General features: G+C 50.7%; 3 protein-coding genes across 3 annotated transcripts in view; 2 read left to right on the top strand and 1 right to left on the bottom strand.

Moving 5' to 3' along the window:
• LOC311321810 (histone H1-like) overlaps positions 1–20,120 on the top strand; it is a gene marked incomplete at both ends in the record, with an annotated part of 149,988 nt that overhangs the window by 90,429 nt on the left and 39,439 nt on the right. The gene's annotated exons all lie outside the window — the stretch shown is intronic.
• On the top strand, positions 7,515–9,539 carry LOC311321527 (histone H2B-like; the record flags this gene model as incomplete). Its single annotated transcript, XM_084453523.1, has 2 exons — positions 7,515–7,589; positions 9,183–9,539. 2 exons carry the CDS (start codon positions 7,515–7,517, stop codon positions 9,537–9,539), a joined length of 432 nt encoding a protein of 143 aa, XP_084309649.1.
• On the bottom strand, positions 10,518–10,829 carry LOC311321907 (histone H4; the record flags this gene model as incomplete). Its single annotated transcript, XM_084453921.1, has 1 exon — positions 10,518–10,829. One exon carries the CDS (start codon positions 10,827–10,829, stop codon positions 10,518–10,520), a length of 312 nt encoding a protein of 103 aa, XP_084310047.1.

The raw sequence follows: 20,120 nt of genomic DNA on the forward strand, positions 1-20,120 counted from the left end.
GACATCATAAGATGTGTCTTTCGCTGTTGTGAGGAAGATTGGATGGTCTGCGAAATGGTGAATCAGCATAACCATGATGTCAGTGTCCTCTGCCCTCACTTCAACAGGGGACTCTCTTGCCTCCTCAAGAGCTGCTTGGACAATAGAAGTGTCTGCATCATCAGAGCACTGTTGTACTCTGATCCCATGCTTACTGAATGTCTCAGCAAGGAGCACAACGAGCTGGGCCTTGTTCCTTTTGTTGTCAAGGCACCTTTCTCTTGGGACAATGACTTTGATGTCTGGATGGATCTGAATGTCACAGCATGCATTCTTTGTTCTTCTCAAGTGATCATGGTCCTTGGTGGAGCTGCTGTAGCCGTCAAAGACCACAGTGATCCGAAGGCGCTGGCTCCCCATGGACCTCACAAACCTGAGGTAGCTCTCTGCGATCTCCTTCCAGGTGAGGTTAGCCCCCCACTTGACATTATGCAGGAGCCACCCACCATCAATCACCAGGCTTGTGCAGGGAGGCTGATCGACAGGTTCAACATGTGTCTTCAGAAATCTTGCTAGGGCTGCCTTGTCTGGCTTTCGCATCTTTTGGTTCTTGTCGAAGAGAGACATAGGTGTTGGCGTCAACTCGAAGCGCAGAGCTACTTTAGTCTTGACTTCCCGCTCACTTATGATGATGAGGCGGTTGAAGAGCTTCAGTGAGTCAATAACTAGCTTTTCACCATTTACTTTGGGTCCAGATCGTAGGCTTGCTAAGGATTTGACCTTATGCTTGGTTTCTAGTGGATCCAAAACCGTTTTCCCATCCATCTTGGCTTGCATGGCTCTTCCAACCGCCTCTGCCTGATCAGCATTGACTTGGTCTCCAGGAGTGCTGCTGAACCCCGTCGAGAAAGATACCAGGGTATTCTTGTCTCTTGTGGCATCGAAGGGATTGACTTGTTCCAACCATCCAACTATGGTGTTGACAGCATCATCATCTCTTTTCATCTGGGCTTTTTGGACATCTGTGTGGACAGGTACACTGCGTTTGACCATGCTTCTTTCAAGCTCCTGGTGGATGAATGAAAAGTGGCTCAGTGTCTGAACCCAAGACTTGTGGGCAGATTCGTTTCGGAAGCGACCTCTGTTTAGTCCACCAGAGGATTTAGCCTCACGCATGAGAGTGGTTTCTATGGTGATGTCAGTCCATGTGCCTGACCATTCATGGTCTGAGAACCTGACCACATGGTTACCATACTCAGTAAACTTGGTGAGAGTTTCCTGGAAGATGGGACTGGCCTGCCACTGCTGCATCAGCTGTACATACAGCCTGGCTCCCTTTGCATACTGATGGTGACCCGCTGCTGCAAAGGTGTTCAGCATTTGGATGATGCAGCTGAGATGACCTGTGTGGTCTGGGACACGCTCACTCCTGATAAATACCTTTATGAGGTCTATTTGGCCATAGTACCAGACCCAGAGAGCGGGTGTCCTTCCTCCCTCAGCAAGGGTCTTCAACCTCTCATCCATTCTCTCCTGGAACACAGTGACGATCCTTGGTGCATATGTTGAGCCTGTCAAGTATAAAATATTTGAAAATTTTATTCACATGAGAAGGAAAGAATGAGTTCAGCCCAGCAATATGCATAGTCAGATATTTAAAAAAAAATACAGATTCAATATTTTAATCACCAGTTTTTTCATCTTTTGCTCTCTTGATGAAGTCCTCCATGTCTTCATACTCCTGTGTGCTGAACACAACATCCTTCAGCAAAAACTTGGCAATTCCTGCAGATGCAAGGAGGTGAAACCGGATGGCCTTGGCATAAGCCCCTCCTGATAAGATGTGCTCTGAGGTGTTGCTGCCTGGGTAAACCATCTGTATCATCTCTTGCAGCCCAGAGTCTGCCATGATCATCCCGATGGATCCCAAGAAGCTCTTCAGGAGATGAAACCCACCTAGTCTTGTGATGATGGGGAGTTCACACTGGAGGACTATCTGAGTTGCTTTCAGCCATATTGGCAGGTCAAAGGTAATGACAGCAGGAGCCTGCGAGCTGCGTAGGCACGCCATTAGTGTAGTATAGATGGTACTGTACTCATTTGGGTCACCCTCAATGATTGGAAGAAAGTCAATGAGGGACTTTTCCTTGCATTCAGGTCGGTGTATTGATTTCATGAAACCATTCCAGTTGGCGTGTTCAAATGTGGGATCAAAGGCTTGAGTCGGCGATCAAACATGAAAAGCGTGTCTGCAGACGAGTCTATATGAAGGCTACGGACGTGCAAGTGCAAGTGGTTTTAGCCTCCCGCAAAATCCATCCGTGGGTGCGAACGGGCCTAACGTCACTCAAATCCCAAAAACTCATCGGAGTTGTCGCTTTCACTTATACACCGAATATTACGGTATACGTAGCATGTGCAAAACAAGTGTAATCAGTATACAGTAACAGTGACTTCTTTCTTCAGTGGCAGTGATTTTAAAATGGTTTTCACAGTGGTTTTATCACAATTTAATATCCATAAACACTTGAATTTAGAGAAGTAGGCTAAAATGCAATAGGCCTAATATCAATATTTCATGAAGATAGATTCATTTTTAATCAAAAGTAATGGTTGGAATGAACTCAGCACCCAAAAATAACCCAAGATGGACACCCTACAACCTTTTGGAAAAAAAGTTTATTTTTCAATTTTTTCATCCAGGTCCTCCGGACACCCTGATTTAGATTGGCTCCCCAGAAGTTTCCCCGCAGATTTGGGTTGGAACCTTTTTTTTGGTGTTAGTAGACCCCTTGATGAACACATTAGTGAAGAAAGCTATTGGTAGAAAATTTTTTCACAGATGGTCAATGCAATCCACTAAAATTCCCTAACTACAGGGCCTGGGGAAGAGTATTCCAGAGTCTTGGCGCCACCGCCTCAAATGCTGTGTCACCCTGGGCACTGTTCTCGGCATTCTCAAGAGACCGGGCCTCTGCCTGGCATTGTGAGCTACTAGGCTACTGTAGCTATATCCCCAAACAGTGGTGAGCACCATGGCCCTGGTCATATTCAAACCCCTCTCTCTGCCACTCTTTTCAAACACATGCACACACAGAAACATGCTAGTGTTGAATGTGTACTTTACATGCACACGCACGCACGTACGCACATACACACACGCACACACACACTCAGGTTGCCTGGTGAAAATTTCAGCCTTTGACCCATCCTATGCTATCCTTCCTCCAAGGGCTGCCAGGAGCAGTGGGCGTGTGCAGGGAACCAATCTGTCCAATTCTGTTCACCTTTTGAGAAAGCTGTCTTTTGATGTGTGTCGTGCTAGCTTGGTGACAGATGCTGCTGTAGCATCGTTGGATTAGAGCTACCGCTTGCTTACGCACACACAAAATATTCATTATTATTGTTACTATTATCATTAATAATAATAAATATCTGCGTTTCATTACTGTACTTGTACATCTCAGATTCATGAAGCAAGATTGTCCCTCCCACATTTTTTTTTGGGGGGGGGGGTTGACTAACTTAGTTTGTATGGATAGGCTACAAAAAAAAAAAACGGCAGACGGAGGGGGGGTCCCGGCATGTGCAATTGATTTGGGTCACAGGTGAAACGAGGGAGTCGAGCTCAACGCAGATATTAGAGGGAGCCTTGCCTAAATATTTGCATACCCCTCCATATATAGTGGATGAATACCAACGGCTTCTTACATTTGTTCCTGTGAAGCAACGAAGAATCGAGATGCCTGAACCTGCTGCGAAGTCATAATAACCTTATTTATTTGAGCTTCAGGAACGAAAAAAATAAGATTGACCGCAGCACCTTGCGGTGTCTGCGGTCCCCCCCCCCATTTCTCACGTTTGGAGAAACGTCAAACAAAAGACGGTGTTTTGTAAAATATAAAGAAAATGTTGCCCGACCAGGCCGGACGGCACTGGGTCAGGTTACGCTATACCGGGAAGGGAGAGCCTCCCACCCGAGACACTGTTGGCCAACGTCTATTTAGTACTACCTGGATCGAGGTGAGCGAAGTTTATTCCTTCATAGAGCTACCCTCCAGGAGAGACTTTGAGCTCAGCTTCCACACTGACCGCTCTTTGCGGAAATTCCTCGGCCTATTCGCAGATAGAGCAGACGGCGAATGGAAGGATTTTGAGTCGCACTCCTCCGTCCCAGCTGACATATTATCCATTATTGTCAAGTTCTGGACCGCGAGGGTCGCTGACCATGACGTGGAGCACTACCTCCGCCGGTACTGTACCATCCTGCGGCCGGTGGAGAAACTTTTGGACAACCTTGGGTTGTGGTTTGGTGTGCGGCGATACCGAGTCAAACTTAACCGTGACGGCGAGGGGCGGCTCGCGTCCCTGCCAAATTCCATTTCCCTCGGCCCATATAACGGCAAGATTACTTACCCGGGACAGATTCAGCGGTGTTACATATGCCAATCTAATTCCCACCAAGTAAAGGACTGCGTTTTGGTCAGGTGTTGGCGCTGTGGAATAGTCGGACACAAAGGGAAGCAGTGCACCAACACCGAGACCTGCACCCTGTGTCAAGGCGAAGGCCATAGCTACTTCACCTGCCCGTCTTCATATAGTAATCGGGCGAGAGCAGCAGGAGGCGCCGCAGCAGCAGAGAACCAGCAGCGAACAGCAGCAGCAGCAGCAGAGAGAGGGCGACAGTCGGCCCCGGCGTTTTCACCAACACCTGAGGGCAGACAACGCACAGAGAGCACGACGGCAGAACCAGGAGCCCGCAAGCGCATACCGAGCCATCAGCGTGCGGCGAGGGCGGCAGCGGAGAAGGGCCCAGCCACAACACCGCAGAAGAACCACCAGCCCCCAGCGGAGACAACAGCAGCACCAGCGGAGGCGACGGATCCAGGAACATCAGTGGCGGCGGCGACAGCGGTTCCAGAGGCGACGGATCCAGGAACATCAGCGGCGACGATAGCGGTTCCAGAGGCGGTGGAGACAGCGGCGGAGATGGCAGCGGCTCCAGAGGCGGCGGAGGCCACGGCGGCATCTGATCCAGATGCGGCAGTGGCGACGACAGCGGCGGCGGTGCCGACGACAGCGGCGACGGCAGATCCAGCAGAGGCGGCGGCGGAGACAGCGGCGGCAGAAGGAGCAGACGAAATGACACCATCCTCATCAGCGACGCCATCAGCAGCAGAGTCTGACCCCGATTTCATAGTGGTCAACAGCGACGACGTGATGTGGCTATCACAGGAAACCAGCCAACCAGTACAGGGAACCATCCAGGACAGCTTTCCCAGCCACCCGGTGCCATGCATGGTGTCTGACACAGCCAGCCTACGCGCCGAGTTGGATGACGCCGTGGCTCAACTGTGCGGCCCAGCAGAGGAAGCCGGTGGGCTATGTAGTAAGGAAGGAGCTACACAAGGCAGCCTTCCTAGCTATCAAGTGAACCCCGATGACAACAGCCTCGATGATTCCTGTGGAGTGAACAGCAGCAGTGAAAGAGAGGGGGGTGAGTCCACACCTTTCCTGAATGTTATGTCAGATAATTTCCCAGTATTGGGTAAGAGGGAGAGAACGTCTCCAGGGACCAAAACGAAGGGTAAAAAGCCCAGAAAGAATAGAGATCCCAGGAAGAAGCCATTTCATTTATCATGAACTCGTGGCAAGTCACAGGGCCTCTCTTCTTAATGATGGCTATTAATATAGCAACATTAAATGTAAGAGGAATAAACTCCGTTAAGAATAGAGAAGAAAAGCTGAATGTTTTAAAGAACAGTAGTGCTGAAATTATTTTCACTCAAGAACTACATTCGAATTCTGTGGAAGATATTCAAAAAGTCAAAGACTTATGGACTCATGGCTGTGTAGAAATGTCTATTGGGAGTGACAAAGCTGATGGAGTCGGTATATTTTTCAATACTAAGAATATAGCAATACTACGAAAACGTGAATTAATACCAGGTCGTCTGTTAATATTGGATTGTGTTGTACGAAAGCAGAAACTGCGCCTAATTAATGTGTACACATCCCAGAGCCGCAGTGATAAGATCAGACTTTTTCACAAACTAAAAGAGGTCTTATGTGGTGGATACAATATAGTCTTAGCGGGGGATTTTAATACAGTTACAGACATTAAAGATCGCATACCAACAACGCCTTTTAATCTACCACGTACAAGCAAGATTCTGAAAGAGACATGCGATATGTTCAAAATGAGAGATGCTTTCAGGGAGATTTATCCAGATGAGGCGGGCTTCTCACGTTTTGATCAAAGAATCAAGACACGCATAGATAGGATATATGTCTCTGATAAGATAAAGGTTCAGTCCTATAGAACAGAGGTGTGGGTAAACTCGGACCACTTAGCTGTAAGAGCATCAGTTAGCTTTGATAGTGTCCCCAGTCCAAGACAGAATAGCTGGAAGCTGAACGTGAATTGTCTAAAAGACCCTGTTATATTAAAGAGTGTCAGAAGGGAAATCGAAAGAGTCAAAGACTTACGAATATTTACAAAAACAAGCGTTGAGTTATGGGAGGAGTTGAAGAACAGTCTAAAGAGACACCTAATTTATAAATGTAAATTCTTAAATAAACAACGAAATGAAGAATATAAGGAATTAATGAAACTCTTTGTTGACATTAAATGTAGACCTAAGAGCGTTCCATTGACAGAGCAAGAAGAAAAAGATTTTGAGGAGATTAAGGAAAAGTTAATGAATTTTAATAATGAATATTCAAATACTATTAAAATGCATGCAGGTATAGCTTTTGATGAACCCGCAAATATACACAAAGTAATCAAGATGTACAAGGAAAGGAGCGACTACAAATGCATAGATTCGTTAAGAAATAGTGAAGGTAAAATTGTTGATACGGATCATGATATAAAGAAAGTTATAGTAGATAGTTTTACCAAAATGTATGGAGCTGATAAGTCTAGTGGGGTGGAAGGTACGGAGGTTTTCCTCTCGGAATTACAGCTGACGCAGGTTGTCGATGGTGCCTCACTAATAAGGGTCATCACACCAGAGGAAGTCAAGCTGGCCATCTCCCTATTAAATCGAGGGAAGTCACCCGGCCCAGACGGACTCCCCACTGAGTTCTATCATTTTTTTAGCAAGGATATTGCTGATCTGTTGTCCTCCGCCTTTAATGAGGGTTTGAATAGTCCGACAGGAATGCATGACAGCTTTTATCAGGGTATAGTATCCATGATCTACAAAAAAGGAGATGAAAAGGATATAAGTAACTGGAGACAGATCACACTTACTAACATCGATTATAAGATCTTGGCAAAAATTATAATGACAAGATTAAGTAAAATACTAGACCACATAATTGAAAAAGAACAAACATGTGCTATTAAAGGCCGAGTTATGTGGGATAACTTAAACATGATCAGGGAAATGATATCGAAGCCTGACGAACCTGGCTTTTTCATAATAGGCTTCGACCAGAAGAAGGCATTTGATTTTATAAACAGAGACTACATGTGGAAGGTTTTATTAAAATATGGCTTTCCCCATGATTTTATAAACATGGTTAAGATGTTATATGCCAGGTCTCAGGTGGCTGTTAAAGTGAATGGAAGTGTGACCGAGTACATCAACATCCAGAAGGGAGTGAAGCAAGGTTGTCCGCTAAGCGCAGCTCTTTATGTCATTGCAATCAGTCCTCTTATACAGCGAATAAGAAATGATAATAGAATTGAAGGAGTAAACATGAATGGCACAAAGGTCAAAGTAACTGCCTACGCAGATGATGTGACTGTTTTTGTAAAAAATCTGAGAGAGTTGGACATAATAAGAGAGCACTTCTACCTCTATGAAAAAGCTGCTGGCGCACAATTAAACCACACAAAAACTGAGTGTACCTGGATAGGAGATGATAGTGCGAGGCCGCACATAGACCTAGAGGTGAAGGAGGAGGTTAAAATCTTAGGCATATATTTCAGTAATAAGGACTGCGCCCAACGAAATTGGGACAGAAAGGAAAAAGAGATATTGGATGTAACAGATAAATGGGGGGTCAGGGAAATTAGTTATAGTGCACGGATAGGTGTAATAAAGACTTTTGTTTTATCCAAACTGCTTTTTGTTGCAACAATCCTTCCACCACCCAATGCAAGCGTGGTAAGGATAAGCAAAATGTGTGTGAAATTAATCTGGGGAAACAACAGAGAAGTAACAAAAAGGTTTTTAATGTACAAAAGTGTGAAAAATGGAGGACTCGGTGCTGTCGATGTTGGTGCGAAGTTAAATGTAGCCTTCTGCAAAAACATCTCAAAAGGCATATCCCAAAAGGCCACCTGGGTGGGAGAGGTGAATAAGTGGCAAAGGTTAAGGGGTAAACGCAGGGAGTCCCAGCCTTATTATGTACTGGCTTATGGTGATTTTATTCACAAATATAAAGACCTGAATATTAACTGGATCACACAGTCAAATAAGGTGATTCATAACAGTATTACCGAATACCTCTATGGTGGGCCTAATATATTTAAAGACTGCTCACAGGAGCAAAGTGAACGTCTGGCGGAGATCCTGAACTCTGAACACATCTCCGGAGCAGTGAGGGACGTTATGTGGCTCACTGTTAACGGCAGACTGCCTGCGAGAAACGTGGTCAAATGGAGCTGTAATGTAAAGACCACAAGATGTCCGATGCCAACCTGCAACATAGAAAAAGAAACCATTGGGCATCTTCTTATAGATTGTGATAGATCCAAAACAATATGGCAAAAAATGAGCGACATAGGATTAAAGGTACCATGCCATAGAAGCACCTTATATAATAACTTTGACAGCACTGTAGAAGCCCATTTATTATTTTGGATATGTATTTGTATAACTGTTTTTAAAATATGGAAAACACGTTGTAAAATGACAACGGACAATATTTTTATTGATGCTGATGAGGTCTTCAGGAGTGTACGGACTGAACTAAGAAGAAGGAGAACCATGGACCTAAGGAAAGCATCTCCAGAACTGAACTGGTCACTCCTAAAACTGTGATGAACTTAAATACTGACAGGCCAACTGAAGCCTGAGAAGACCTATTCTATTTCTAGCAGCCTTGATCTTCTAGTAGGCCTTTTCACTTTCTTGTAAATAGACAAATCTGTAATATGTGTAAATGTATATATTGTGTCGGCATTGCCAAGTTGTGAATAACCTGTAACATGAAATTTACCTAATAAAATTAAATATACTGCGAAGTCCGCGCCCAAGAAGGGCTCTAAGAAAGCCGTCTCCAAGACCGCTGCCAAAGGCGGTAAGAAGCGCAGAAAGTCAAGGAAGGAGAGCTACGCCATCTACGTGTACAAAGTCCTGAAGCAGGTCCACCCCGACACTGGTATTTCCTCCAAGGCCATGGGGATCATGAATTCCTTTGTGAACGACATCTTCGAGCGCATTGCCGGAGAGTCCTCTCGCCTGGCGCACTACAACAAGCGTAGAACCATCACCTCCAGGGAGATCCAGACCGCCGTGCGCCTGCTGCTCCCCGGTGAGCTGGCCAAGCACGCCGTGTCCGAGGGCACTAAGGCAGTGACCAAGTACACCAGTTCCAAGTAAAGCGGCTGCTTTCCACGGCTCCAAACTACCCCAAAGGCTCTTTTAAGAGCCACCCACATTTTCTGTAAAATAATGCAATTCCATGGCGATTTAGATTGTTGGCTACTTTTCGTACATCTCGCAAACTGCAAATGCTGCAATTGGTCACCGAATGTGCATTTTGTTGTCCAATCTGCGATTGTAGAATTTTTTTTATTTTTTTTTTACAATGTATATGTACCTCATCTTTCCAGGGATCAATAGTTATCGAAGTAGCATATAGTCCCATCTATAGCTAGATTAATCTCTAATTTTTGCTATTGCACCCTTTTTCCAAACTCCCGCCTCTGGAAGACGGCGAGGCTGGATCTGCTTCAATAAATGGTACGATGTGGAGCTCATTGCCTCAAACTGAAGATCTAACCCTACCTTTCAGTTTCATGCAAGTTTAAACAGTCGATTTGATGTACTGTGCACTGTCATCCTTGTAATTGCATACTTATTCATCTAGTGTCGTTTGTTCATGTATATATTTTAAACGTAGTATTCAAGTCAAATTCAGTGTAGCCCGACTAGAAGGAAACGGAAGATTTCAGTACATAGGCTGTTTAAATAGGCTATGGACAGCATACTGAATATGGACAGCATACTGAATATTGCAAGGTAATTTTGATATGGATGGGCAACAAACCCAAGTCTGGGATTTTTTTTTTCTGTTTTCCTACAATTAAACAATTTCAACAGTGTTGGCGAACAAGCCATTCATTCCGGTTAACCAGCTGGATTGTAGTTAATGTAGTTATATGCGAGTGTACAACGCAATGAGTATTTCGGAGCTCCTCAGATGCAAGCTCACGATTAATAAAAACAACCTTAATGAGCCTTGACTATTAATACCCGAGTTTCACTCAACATGGACCCATCGCTTTTAATTGTAGACGTGGGTGGCTCTTAAAAGAGCCGTTGGGTTGGTGGACTAAAGAAACGGTGAGACGATGCTTATCCGCCGAAGCCGTACAGGGTACGTCCTTGGCGCTTCAGAGCGTAGACGACATCCATGGCGGTGACGGTCTTTCTCTTGGCGTGCTCGGTGTAGGTAACGGCATCACGGATGACGTTCTCCAGAAAGACCTTCAGCACACCACGGGTTTCTTCGTAGATCAGACCAGAAATACGCTTCACGCCGCCACGGCGAGCCAAACGACGGATTGCAGGCTTGGTAATGCCCTGGATGTTATCTCGAAGAACCTTGCGATGGCGTTTCGCTCCTCCCTTTCCGAGTCCTTTGCCTCCTTTTCCGCGGCCAGACATTTTTTGACGGTTTTCTTTTCAATTGTTCTACACGAAACTTTTGAGTTGACTGTTCAATTCTCGAAACGTGGCCCGTCTATTATGTCGAAAATGCGGATGTGATTGAACACAGTGAGAGCTCTTTTCTGCTGGGCGGAGCCATGGAGGTATGATGAGACGGCATTGAAAATGGCTGCCTATTCATTTCAATGAAAGTTGCTCACCGGCGCATGAAGCCATTTGACTTAGGCTAGTGGCCAAAGCTCGGTATTGCAAGTCACGTGACGGCATGCGGCCCAAGACCTATTCCCCATGATTTGTGGATTATGATAAATAGGGCTAGAAAAGGAAAACAAAATGTTTGTATTCATGGCTGAAGATGGTCTGATACGACCGAAGCGGTCCTTTTTTTGTGTGTTGTCACATTAAATCACTTTTTATTTGTATCCTGAGTGCCTCCTCTCTTTTTTGTCAGTGTGCGGGCTTTTTCTTCTATTTTTCCTTGATCAGTGCATTTGGGCCCACGCACCTGACTTAGATTTGAATCAGCCTAATTTTAAGAGCGCCAACTTTTCCTTCAGTTTGAACAGTATGCAAGCCAGCAGGTTCTCTTTTTAACATTAGTTTCAATGTTTCACCTATGGGATGCGCATGCGCGACCCTACGACGGAAGCTTTTATACAGCGTCTGTCGTGATAGGTCAAACTGGCAGTGCATGACAGGAGGCCCCACCCTCCGAGGTTATATACCTGAGTCACAGCGCCAAACGTCATTTTCGGTTTCTTCCCTGTGAAGATTTGTGTGAACCTATGTTCTATTTCGTGGAGCTCCGCCCCACAGGGCTAGCTCCTATTGGCTAGCGAAACCCAGCTAGCTACATTGACTGAAGAAAAAAAAAAAACATACACGCACCTGTGTCCAACCAAGTCCGGTGCACCACTGTATAAGCGGGCTACGCCCGCACATCTGCTCCTTCGAATTTTTCAGCTCGCATTGATACTGAAAGAAGATAAGAATGTCTACTCAGCGGACCCAAGCGGAGCTGGCGGCGTCCCTAGATGACCCCCTGCCGGCGCCGATTGATCCGCCGGATCGTTTCTGTGTCTGCGGCTCCCGCTACAGCGACGTGGGACACCACCTCTGCTTCCGCTATCTGGGGCCGCAGCACGCCAGAGCGGGTCTGGCTCCGTCCCCCGCCTGCGAGATCTGCGCCCTCCTGGACCCCATGGAGAGGATGCTTCGGGCGCATTTCTTCGCTCCGCCGCCGCTGGAGACTGAAGGTCTGGTCCAGCTGGTCGGCGAGGACATCGGCGGCCCCGATTACCTCCCTCGCGCCTACGGATGATAAGGAAGAGATCTCCGAGGCAGACAAGGGTCAATCTGCGTCAGAAGCCACTACGGCTAGTGGCGCCTCCTTCCCGGGGCAGGGTTCCTTCGATCGCGACCTGCCCCGGCTGCTGGAGAGAGCCGCGCATCACCTCGGTATCTCCGTCCCGGAGGCTGCTGCGACTACGGGGCTCCCACTGTGGAGCTCCGTCTGCTACTGACGTCCCTCTCAGCCTGCTCCTCGTCTCCTGCCGGCTATGCCTGACCTGGAGGCGTTCGTCGAGGCTGAATGGGAGCGGCCGTTGGCCATCAGAGGTCCGCTTCGCCAGTTCAGCAGAGCTACGAGGGTAACCGGCTGGACTGACGTAGCAGCTATCGGCTCTCCTCCTCTGGAACCCGACATTGCAGCGGTCCTGGTGCCTGGTTCCTCCGCCTGGGGCCTCCTGTCTGGGTGGAGTGATGGCCACGTCGGTGGTGCAGCAGCGCCACCTATGGCTCTCCCTGACTCGTCTGCGCGAGGAAAACAAGGGTGTCCTCCTCAACTCACCGGTCAGTAGGGAGGGGTTGTTTGGGGCGGCTGTGTCTAACATCCTGGAGCAGTGTCGCAGCCAGGAGCAGGACCGGCTCCTCCTCGCTCGCCACCTCGCTGCTCCGGGGGAGCGCAGTGTGCCGGCACGTCCGCGTGCTCCGGCTGATGCTGCCGCGACTGGGAGCAAGCGCCGGCGAACACACAAGGCTAAACAACCTGCCACGGGGTCCCGCCCCGCTACGGCCCATGGACCGGCTCACCCGGGCTCCTGGACTGCGCACGCGGCTCCTCCCCCGCGACATCCCCCTGCCTACCCCGCCCACGGTGCCGGGACCGGACCGACGTCTTCAAGCGCGCCCACCGCTCCGCCTTGGGTTTTTAACAGAGGGGATGTGTGCGCCCAGGCCAAGTGCTATGGCTGTACTGCCCTGTTCGGAGTTTTCTCGGGACCGACCGCTGGCGGGGTTTAGCGGCGAAAAAGATGCGCTAGACCCCCAGACGGCGTTCGTTCATTCGGGCCGAGCGTTCGAGCCTCTCCCTGTGTGTTCGACAGGTAGAGAGTTTTCACGCTCACCGGTCAGTGAGAATACTTCCATGTTTACTGCCTCGGCTAGCTATTTTCATGAGCAGCCGAGGCGTCGCTCCGTCAGTGTGTGTTATACCAACGCTCGGCCTTTAGCTAAAAGGAGCAGGCCTATGGTGTCTGATATCCACACTTCATCTCACAACGTGCACCAGTCGCCGCTGCTTTGTGTGATGTTGGCGCGAAATCACTGCCCGCCTCTCATGTCCCGTCTAGTCGGTCTGCGAAAGACGGCACCTTGACAGATCATGCAAATGAGAAGGCGGGGCTTCCCGCATTGCAACACTCCGCCGTTTTCTCTCAATGGGATGAGCAACGGCGGCTTGTTAGCAATGCGGACGTTGTCGACTCACTTCCTCTTTTTGTGAATGAAGTGCTTCTTGACAGGAATGCCATTCATCCTCGCGCTGTTCAGGGACATGGAACTCCCAATGGGGATTTTTCATCTCCCTTTCGAGGGTGGCCCGCCTTGGGCCAGGACAGCAGAGTTTCTCAGCTGTCCGGTGGCGGTCAAGGCCAAATTAAAAATAGGGCAGGTTCCTCGATCTGTTCCCGCGATCTCCGGCACAACCTCTTTCCAACCGCTTCACAGTCTGGCAGGAGAGATGTCTCCTGGACAGCTGGTTGCAGCGTGTTCTACGGGAAGGGTATCTCATTCAGTTTTGTTGCCCACCACCGCCCTTCACGGGCGTAGTGGAGAAAGTGATACCGCGTCCCGCCCAGGCTGCCGCTCTGTCAGCAGAGATTGCAGAACTGATGGCGAAGGGAGCGGTAACTGTGGTCCCGTCAGACCAGAGGGACGAGGGATTTTATTCCCGCTACTTCCTCGTGCCAAAGAAGACGGGGGCGTGAGGCCAATTTTGGACCTCCGCCTTTTCAACAAAACGGTGGCGAATCTGAAGTTCCATATGCTTACGGTGCGACAAATGCTGGAGGCATTCCTTCCCGGCGATTTTTGCACCAGCATAGACCTCAAGGACGCTTACTTCCACATACCGATAGCTCATCGGCATCGGACGTTTTTGCGTTTCGCCTACCTGGGTGTGGCGTACGAATATACCAGACTCCCGTTTGGATATGCGCTCGCCCCCAGAACCTTCTCCAATTGTGTGGAGGCGGCGTTGAGGCCACTACGCCGGCAGGGCATCAGGATCCTGGCGTACCTGGACGACCTGCTGGTACTGGCTCCGTCGCCTTTGTTGGCTCTGATGCATACCGCCACGGTGGTGAGGCATCTCACCGACCTGGGGTTTGCAGTCAACTGGGAGAAGAGCGCTCTGTGGCCGGCCCGTCAGATTGTTTACCTAGGTATCAATCTGGACACGAGCGCCATGAGAGCACGGCTATCCGATTCAAGGAGGGAAACACTGGAGAAGAGTCTCAGCGTTTGCCGTCCTTCTCGAAAAATCGCGGTTCTGTCGATCATGCGCCTTCTGGGTCTCATGGCAGCCGCCCATGTGGTAGTGTCACTGGGCCTACTTCACATGAGGTGCGTGCAGAGATGGTTCGCGCGGCTTCGTCTGGACCCTGTGAGGCACAGACGGCGCCTCGTGCGGATGCCGGGGTCGTTGTCAGCAGACCTCGACTATTGGAGGGACCGGCGCGTGATAGCGCACGGTGTTCCAATAGGCAGGGTGTCGGCTCACATCGCTGTCTTCACAGACGCGTCTCTAAGCGGCTGGGGTGGTACATGTCTGTTCCAGGCCGTAGGTGGTTTCTGGGCCGTCGGAGAACGGCGCCACATCAACCTCCTGGAGTTGGAGACGGTGCTACTGGCATTGCGCCACTTTGTACACCTGGTACAGGGACGCGATGTGCTGGTGCGGTCAGACAACCAGACCACAGAAGCTTACATCAACCGACAAGGGGGAGTCCGCTCGCCAGCGCTTCACCGTCTGGCGGTAACGCTGTGGCGATGGGCTCATGTCAATCTCCGGTCGCTGACAGCGCGGCACATTGCCGGCCGTCTGAACGTCGGGGCGGACCTGATGTCTCGGGGCGGGCCTCACCCGGACGAGTAGAGCCTACATCCTCAGATAGTGGCTCAGCTCTGGACCCGGTTCGGCAGAGCAGGGGTGGATCTCTTTGCTTCGAGAGAGAACGCGAAGTGTCCCCTCTGGTTCTCTCTGAAACAGCAGGACCAGCCTCCGCTGGGCGTGGATGCGTTCGCGCATGCCCCCTTGCCGGGGGCGCTGCTGTATGCTTTCCCGCCGATGGGGCTGATTTTACCATTGTTGGCCAGGGTGCGGTCAGAGGGTGCATCGGTAATACTGATAGCGCCGGACCGCCACTGGGCGAGATGGTATGCAGAAGTGATGGCCATGACTACTGTAGAACCGTGGCACATCCCTCATTGGCCGAACGCTCTGTCCCAGGCGGAGGGCTCAATTTGCGCACCTCCGGTCTTGGGACGGCCGCTGGTGGCCTGGCTCTTGAACGGCGGAGATTGTCTGATAGGGGACTCTCTCCGGCCGTGATCTGTACAATTCAGAGCGCGCGCGCAGCTTCCACTGCCTTGGTTTACTCTGGCAAATGGGCTGCTTTTGCGCGTTGGTGTGAGGAAAGGGACTTCGCTCCCGAGTCATGCTCGGTCGAGGCGATTTTGGAATTCCTTCAGCACCTGATGGATCATGGTGGCGGTTTGGCAGCATCCACTATCAAGGTGTACGCGTGTGCTATTTCCGCATGCCATGAGGGGTTCGCCAAAACTACGGTTTTCGGGCATCCCCTTGTTAAACGCTTCCTGGCCGGCACGCGCCGTCTTCGCCCTGTGCGTAAGGCTGCGGCGCCGCCTTGGGATTTGCTCTTGGTTCTGGATGCGCTATGTAAAGCGCCGTTCGAACCAATGGAGCGGATGTCTCTCAAGTGGCTACCGATTAAGACCGCGCTGCTCCTTGCTCTGACGTCGGGCAAGCGGGTCAGTGATCTGAGGGCGTTGACAGTTTTTCTCATCACGGGTGATGGGAGCAAAGCTGTGTTGCGCACGGATCCATCTTTCGTTCCGAAGGTGGTCCGGGGCGCCTATAGAGCACAGGATTTGGAGCTGGGAGCCTTCTATCCTCCACCTCATGCGAACGAGGAAGAGGCCCGCCTGCATTTGTTGTGTCCTGTGCGTGCGTTGACGTGTTACGTCCAGCGCACGGCTGCGGTCCGCACCACCCCCCAGTTGTTGGTTTGCCACGGCCCAGGGAAGGTGGGTTCTCCGTTGTCGAAACAGCGTCTCTCCCATTGGATCTGTGAGGGCATCGCCCAGTCTTACGTGACTGCGGGTCGTCCTCTGCCTGGTACTGTTCGGGCACACTCCACAAGGGGTGTGGCCACGTCAGTTGCCCTGTTCAATGGTGTGTCAGTGGAGGACATCTGTGCGGCGGCGACTTGGTCGTCCCCGTCTCCTTTTGTCCGTTATTTCCTTTTATCCATGTCCTCTGTCTCTGTGGCGTCATCTGTGCTAAACACAGCCGCCGGTGCGAGCCAGCGTTAGACAGGATGTTTCATGTAGGTGTTCGGCTCGAGTCGCCGGGTCTTCTGTGAAAGAGTCAGAATGGACCACGGCAGGTCTCGCCGCTACTGGAGAACCGGTTTGAGCCGCGGGGTCTTTTCCTGCTAGGAAAGCAGACATGACTCACGCGGGTCTTACCGGTTCAGCTAAGGTAGGAGCAGGCCCGTCTAGTGACGTTCCGCTCCTGTTTATGAGTGAAGCTGGGACGGGCTTGTTACGGAGTAACCGCTTTGGTCCAGCTCTCGCCCCACGTACCTCTCCTTGCCCTCGGCTGTGATAGACTGAGTGTGGCGGGGTGGGGCCAGTGCTTGGGTCGGATCAACTGTTAGTATGGTCTCGCCTTGGAGCCCTGGCTTGTGTCCTGACTGGTTTTTCCCTTACTGGGGCCAGCAAGAGTGTATGGTGCGGTCGTGTAGCTCCGCTTATGCCAATAGGAGCTAGCCCTGTGGGGCGGAGCTCCACGAAATAGAACGATGGTTTCGTATTGTAACCCTAGTTCTATGAGTGGAGCGGAGCCCCACAGGGAACAGACTTGCTGACCCCTCAGTCTGCTCGCTGAAAATTTTGGTTAGGGGCAGATGTGCGGGCGTAGCCCGCTTATACAGTGGTGCACCGGACTTGGTTGGACACAGGTGCGTGTATGTTTTTTTTTTTTCTTCAGTCAATGTAGCTAGCTGGATTTCGCTAGTCAATAGGAGCTAGCCCTGTGGGGCTCCGCTCCACTCATAGAACTAGGGTTACAATACGAAACCATCGTTCGAGTTGGCAAATCTAAAGCGGCCTTCACCCTATTACGGAAAAATTACCGCGGTACGGTTCTGAAAAGACCGGAAGTCATTCGTTTCCTATGAGAGTCCGCAGACCGCATGCGACAGGACTCCGAGGGATGCGGTGCGGACAAAATTCCGCTCCAGTGGACGTCCGTATGCGTTCAAAAAATTTAACTCATCCGGCAAATCCCAGTCCAGCAGTACGACCGGGAAATAGCGTTGCTATGGTTTTGGTAAATAATGGTGTGTGTAAACAATGATAGATCGCTTTCTTGTCACTTTACTTGAATAATTTAATGTTATAAACTATATCAAAAACAGAATTAACAAGCCCATGTGATCTAGTGGAGCACGTTGTCAACATAACAAATATAACGAATATAACCAGACAATCTAACCAGCATAGAGCCGGCTTCGGCTATGGCTAGTTAGCTAACATTAGCTATAAGCTTCGTAGATTTGTCAAACTTAATAAATACGACACACACACCACCCAAAGCTGTCAAAATAGTTCAATATTGGTGTAACTAAGATAGCTGGGTAATAAAATATTTTTTCCCACAGACACATTTTGCTACAAAGTCTGTAACCTTTTAATATAGTTTGGCAAATTTATACCGCTTCGATGTCCGCCATGACTGTTGACAGATCACTGACTGCTCGGTGACGTCGACACTTGACGTATCGTCCGGTAGTTCTATTTCGCGGAGCTACGCCCCATAGGGGGGCTTCGCTCCTAGTGGTTTACCCCGTTGCCAAGGCAACGCAGACTGAATATGAATATTAAAAATTGAACGCATCTGACAGCCAATCAGGTACAGGTGCCTTACTCTCTAAACTGTATAAAAGAGAGCTAAACCCATCAAACTGCTCCCAAAATATTTCAGCGAGCTGAAATATTGACTGAGTGTGAAGATTTACCTCAAGTATAAACAAAGCGGTCAGCAACCTGGAAGCGGCGGGACTGGGAGACATTCAAGCCCCACCAAAAGCCCTTCTAAGGGCTCAGTGTTGCTGCCGGAAGCTCAACCCGAAGACGGACCGGCACGATTTGTGCTTCGTCTGCCTCGGGGCCCAGCATGCGAGGGATGGTCTGCTTGTGCCTCCCCCGTGCGCGCCGTGCTACCTCCTGCCGTTGGTAGATAGGCAGTATCGTGCTGCGTTTCTTGCTGAGGAAGTTCCTCTGACCCCCGTGGACTCACTCTCTATGGCCGCCTCCGGTTCGGAGTCCGGTTCTGAGGGAGAGGACGAGGAGGAGGAGGAGGAGGAGGGGAGAGGCGCTGTCGGCGATCGGTTCGGTCGTCCAGCCCCCTCCCAGGTGTCTGAACCCGAGGACTCTGACGGTTCGTTGGACCGCTCTGAGAGTCCCGGGGGAGGGCACAGGGTCTCTGTGACCGGAAGCTTTATGCCGTCCTTCCGCCGGGAGTTTCCCGGTATCCTGGAGAGGGCGGCGGCTTATGTCAGCATCCCCCTACCACCGGAGCCGGTCGAGGAGGAGCTGCCTGGATGGAGCCACTCCTACTTCGGTGACCGGCAGGCGAAGAAGGGGAAGAGGCTGCTCCCCGCGATGCCACGCATGGAGTCCTTCATCGAGGGATCGTGGGAACAGCCTGTCACAGCGAAGGCACCTGTGAAGTCCTTTCTCCACGCCACCCAAGTGGTCGGGCTGGAGAGGGATATTTCTCAGGGAACCCCGTCCCTCGAGCACTCGCTGGCGTCCCACCTGGTCCCGGGGGCGGTCTCATGGGCGTCCAGCAGGAAGGCGTAGCTACCTGGGGCCAAGGACAGGGCGACTGTGGCGTTCGCAGTGAAGATGTATGTGCTGAACGCTCAGTCTGCAGCAGCCATCTCCATCATCGCCATCCTGGGCACCTCCATCGCCAAGATGACGGAGGTATATGGTCCGCTGACCGCCGATCTGACGCGAGCGGCTCTCCAGCTCTGTCAGACGGCGGCAGCTTGCGCAGGACGGGGCATGGGTAACTCCGTCATGCAGCAGTGGCACCTGTGGCTCGGCTTGACCAGCATGAAGGAGGCGGATAAGCCGGTGCTACTCAATGCCCCGATCTGCCGCACTGGACTGTTCGAGTCCTCCGTGGGCCTGGCACTGGAGCGGTTTGGGAAGCTGGAGGACGACCAGAAGCCGCTTTCCAAGCACCTCACTGTTCCTCACGCCAAGGCAGCGACGGCGCGCGCACCCACCCAGCGGCAGCACCAGCATTCGGCGTCTCATCGCTGTGACAGGAGGGAGAGAGCGAGAGCGGCCAGGGCGGAGGCAGCATCTACCTCCCGTCCGGCGCACCCATCTCCACAGCCCCCTGCTCAGCGCACTCAGAACGGCGCCCAGTCCGGCGCTGTTCGCCGTGCTGGCCCATCTGGCGCCGCTCCATGGCACAAGAAGCGGCGCACGCAATGACAATTAACGGAGATGGACTGTTCTCCCTCTGTCCCCTCCATCCCAGTTAGGGACGACGAGAGCGTCTGCAGGGACGAGTTAAATAAAGATTATTTTTGCACTACGTCGGTGGTCATGAGTCTTTGTTTGATGATAAACAGTCTGCATCTCATGTTGTTACCTCAGCGGTTGACCGCTCTCTAACCTCGG

The sequence above is a fragment of the Borostomias antarcticus genome (assembly GCF_949987555.1).
Source record: "Borostomias antarcticus genome assembly, chromosome: 19".
Taxonomy (NCBI): domain Eukaryota; kingdom Metazoa; phylum Chordata; class Actinopteri; order Stomiiformes; family Stomiidae; genus Borostomias; species Borostomias antarcticus.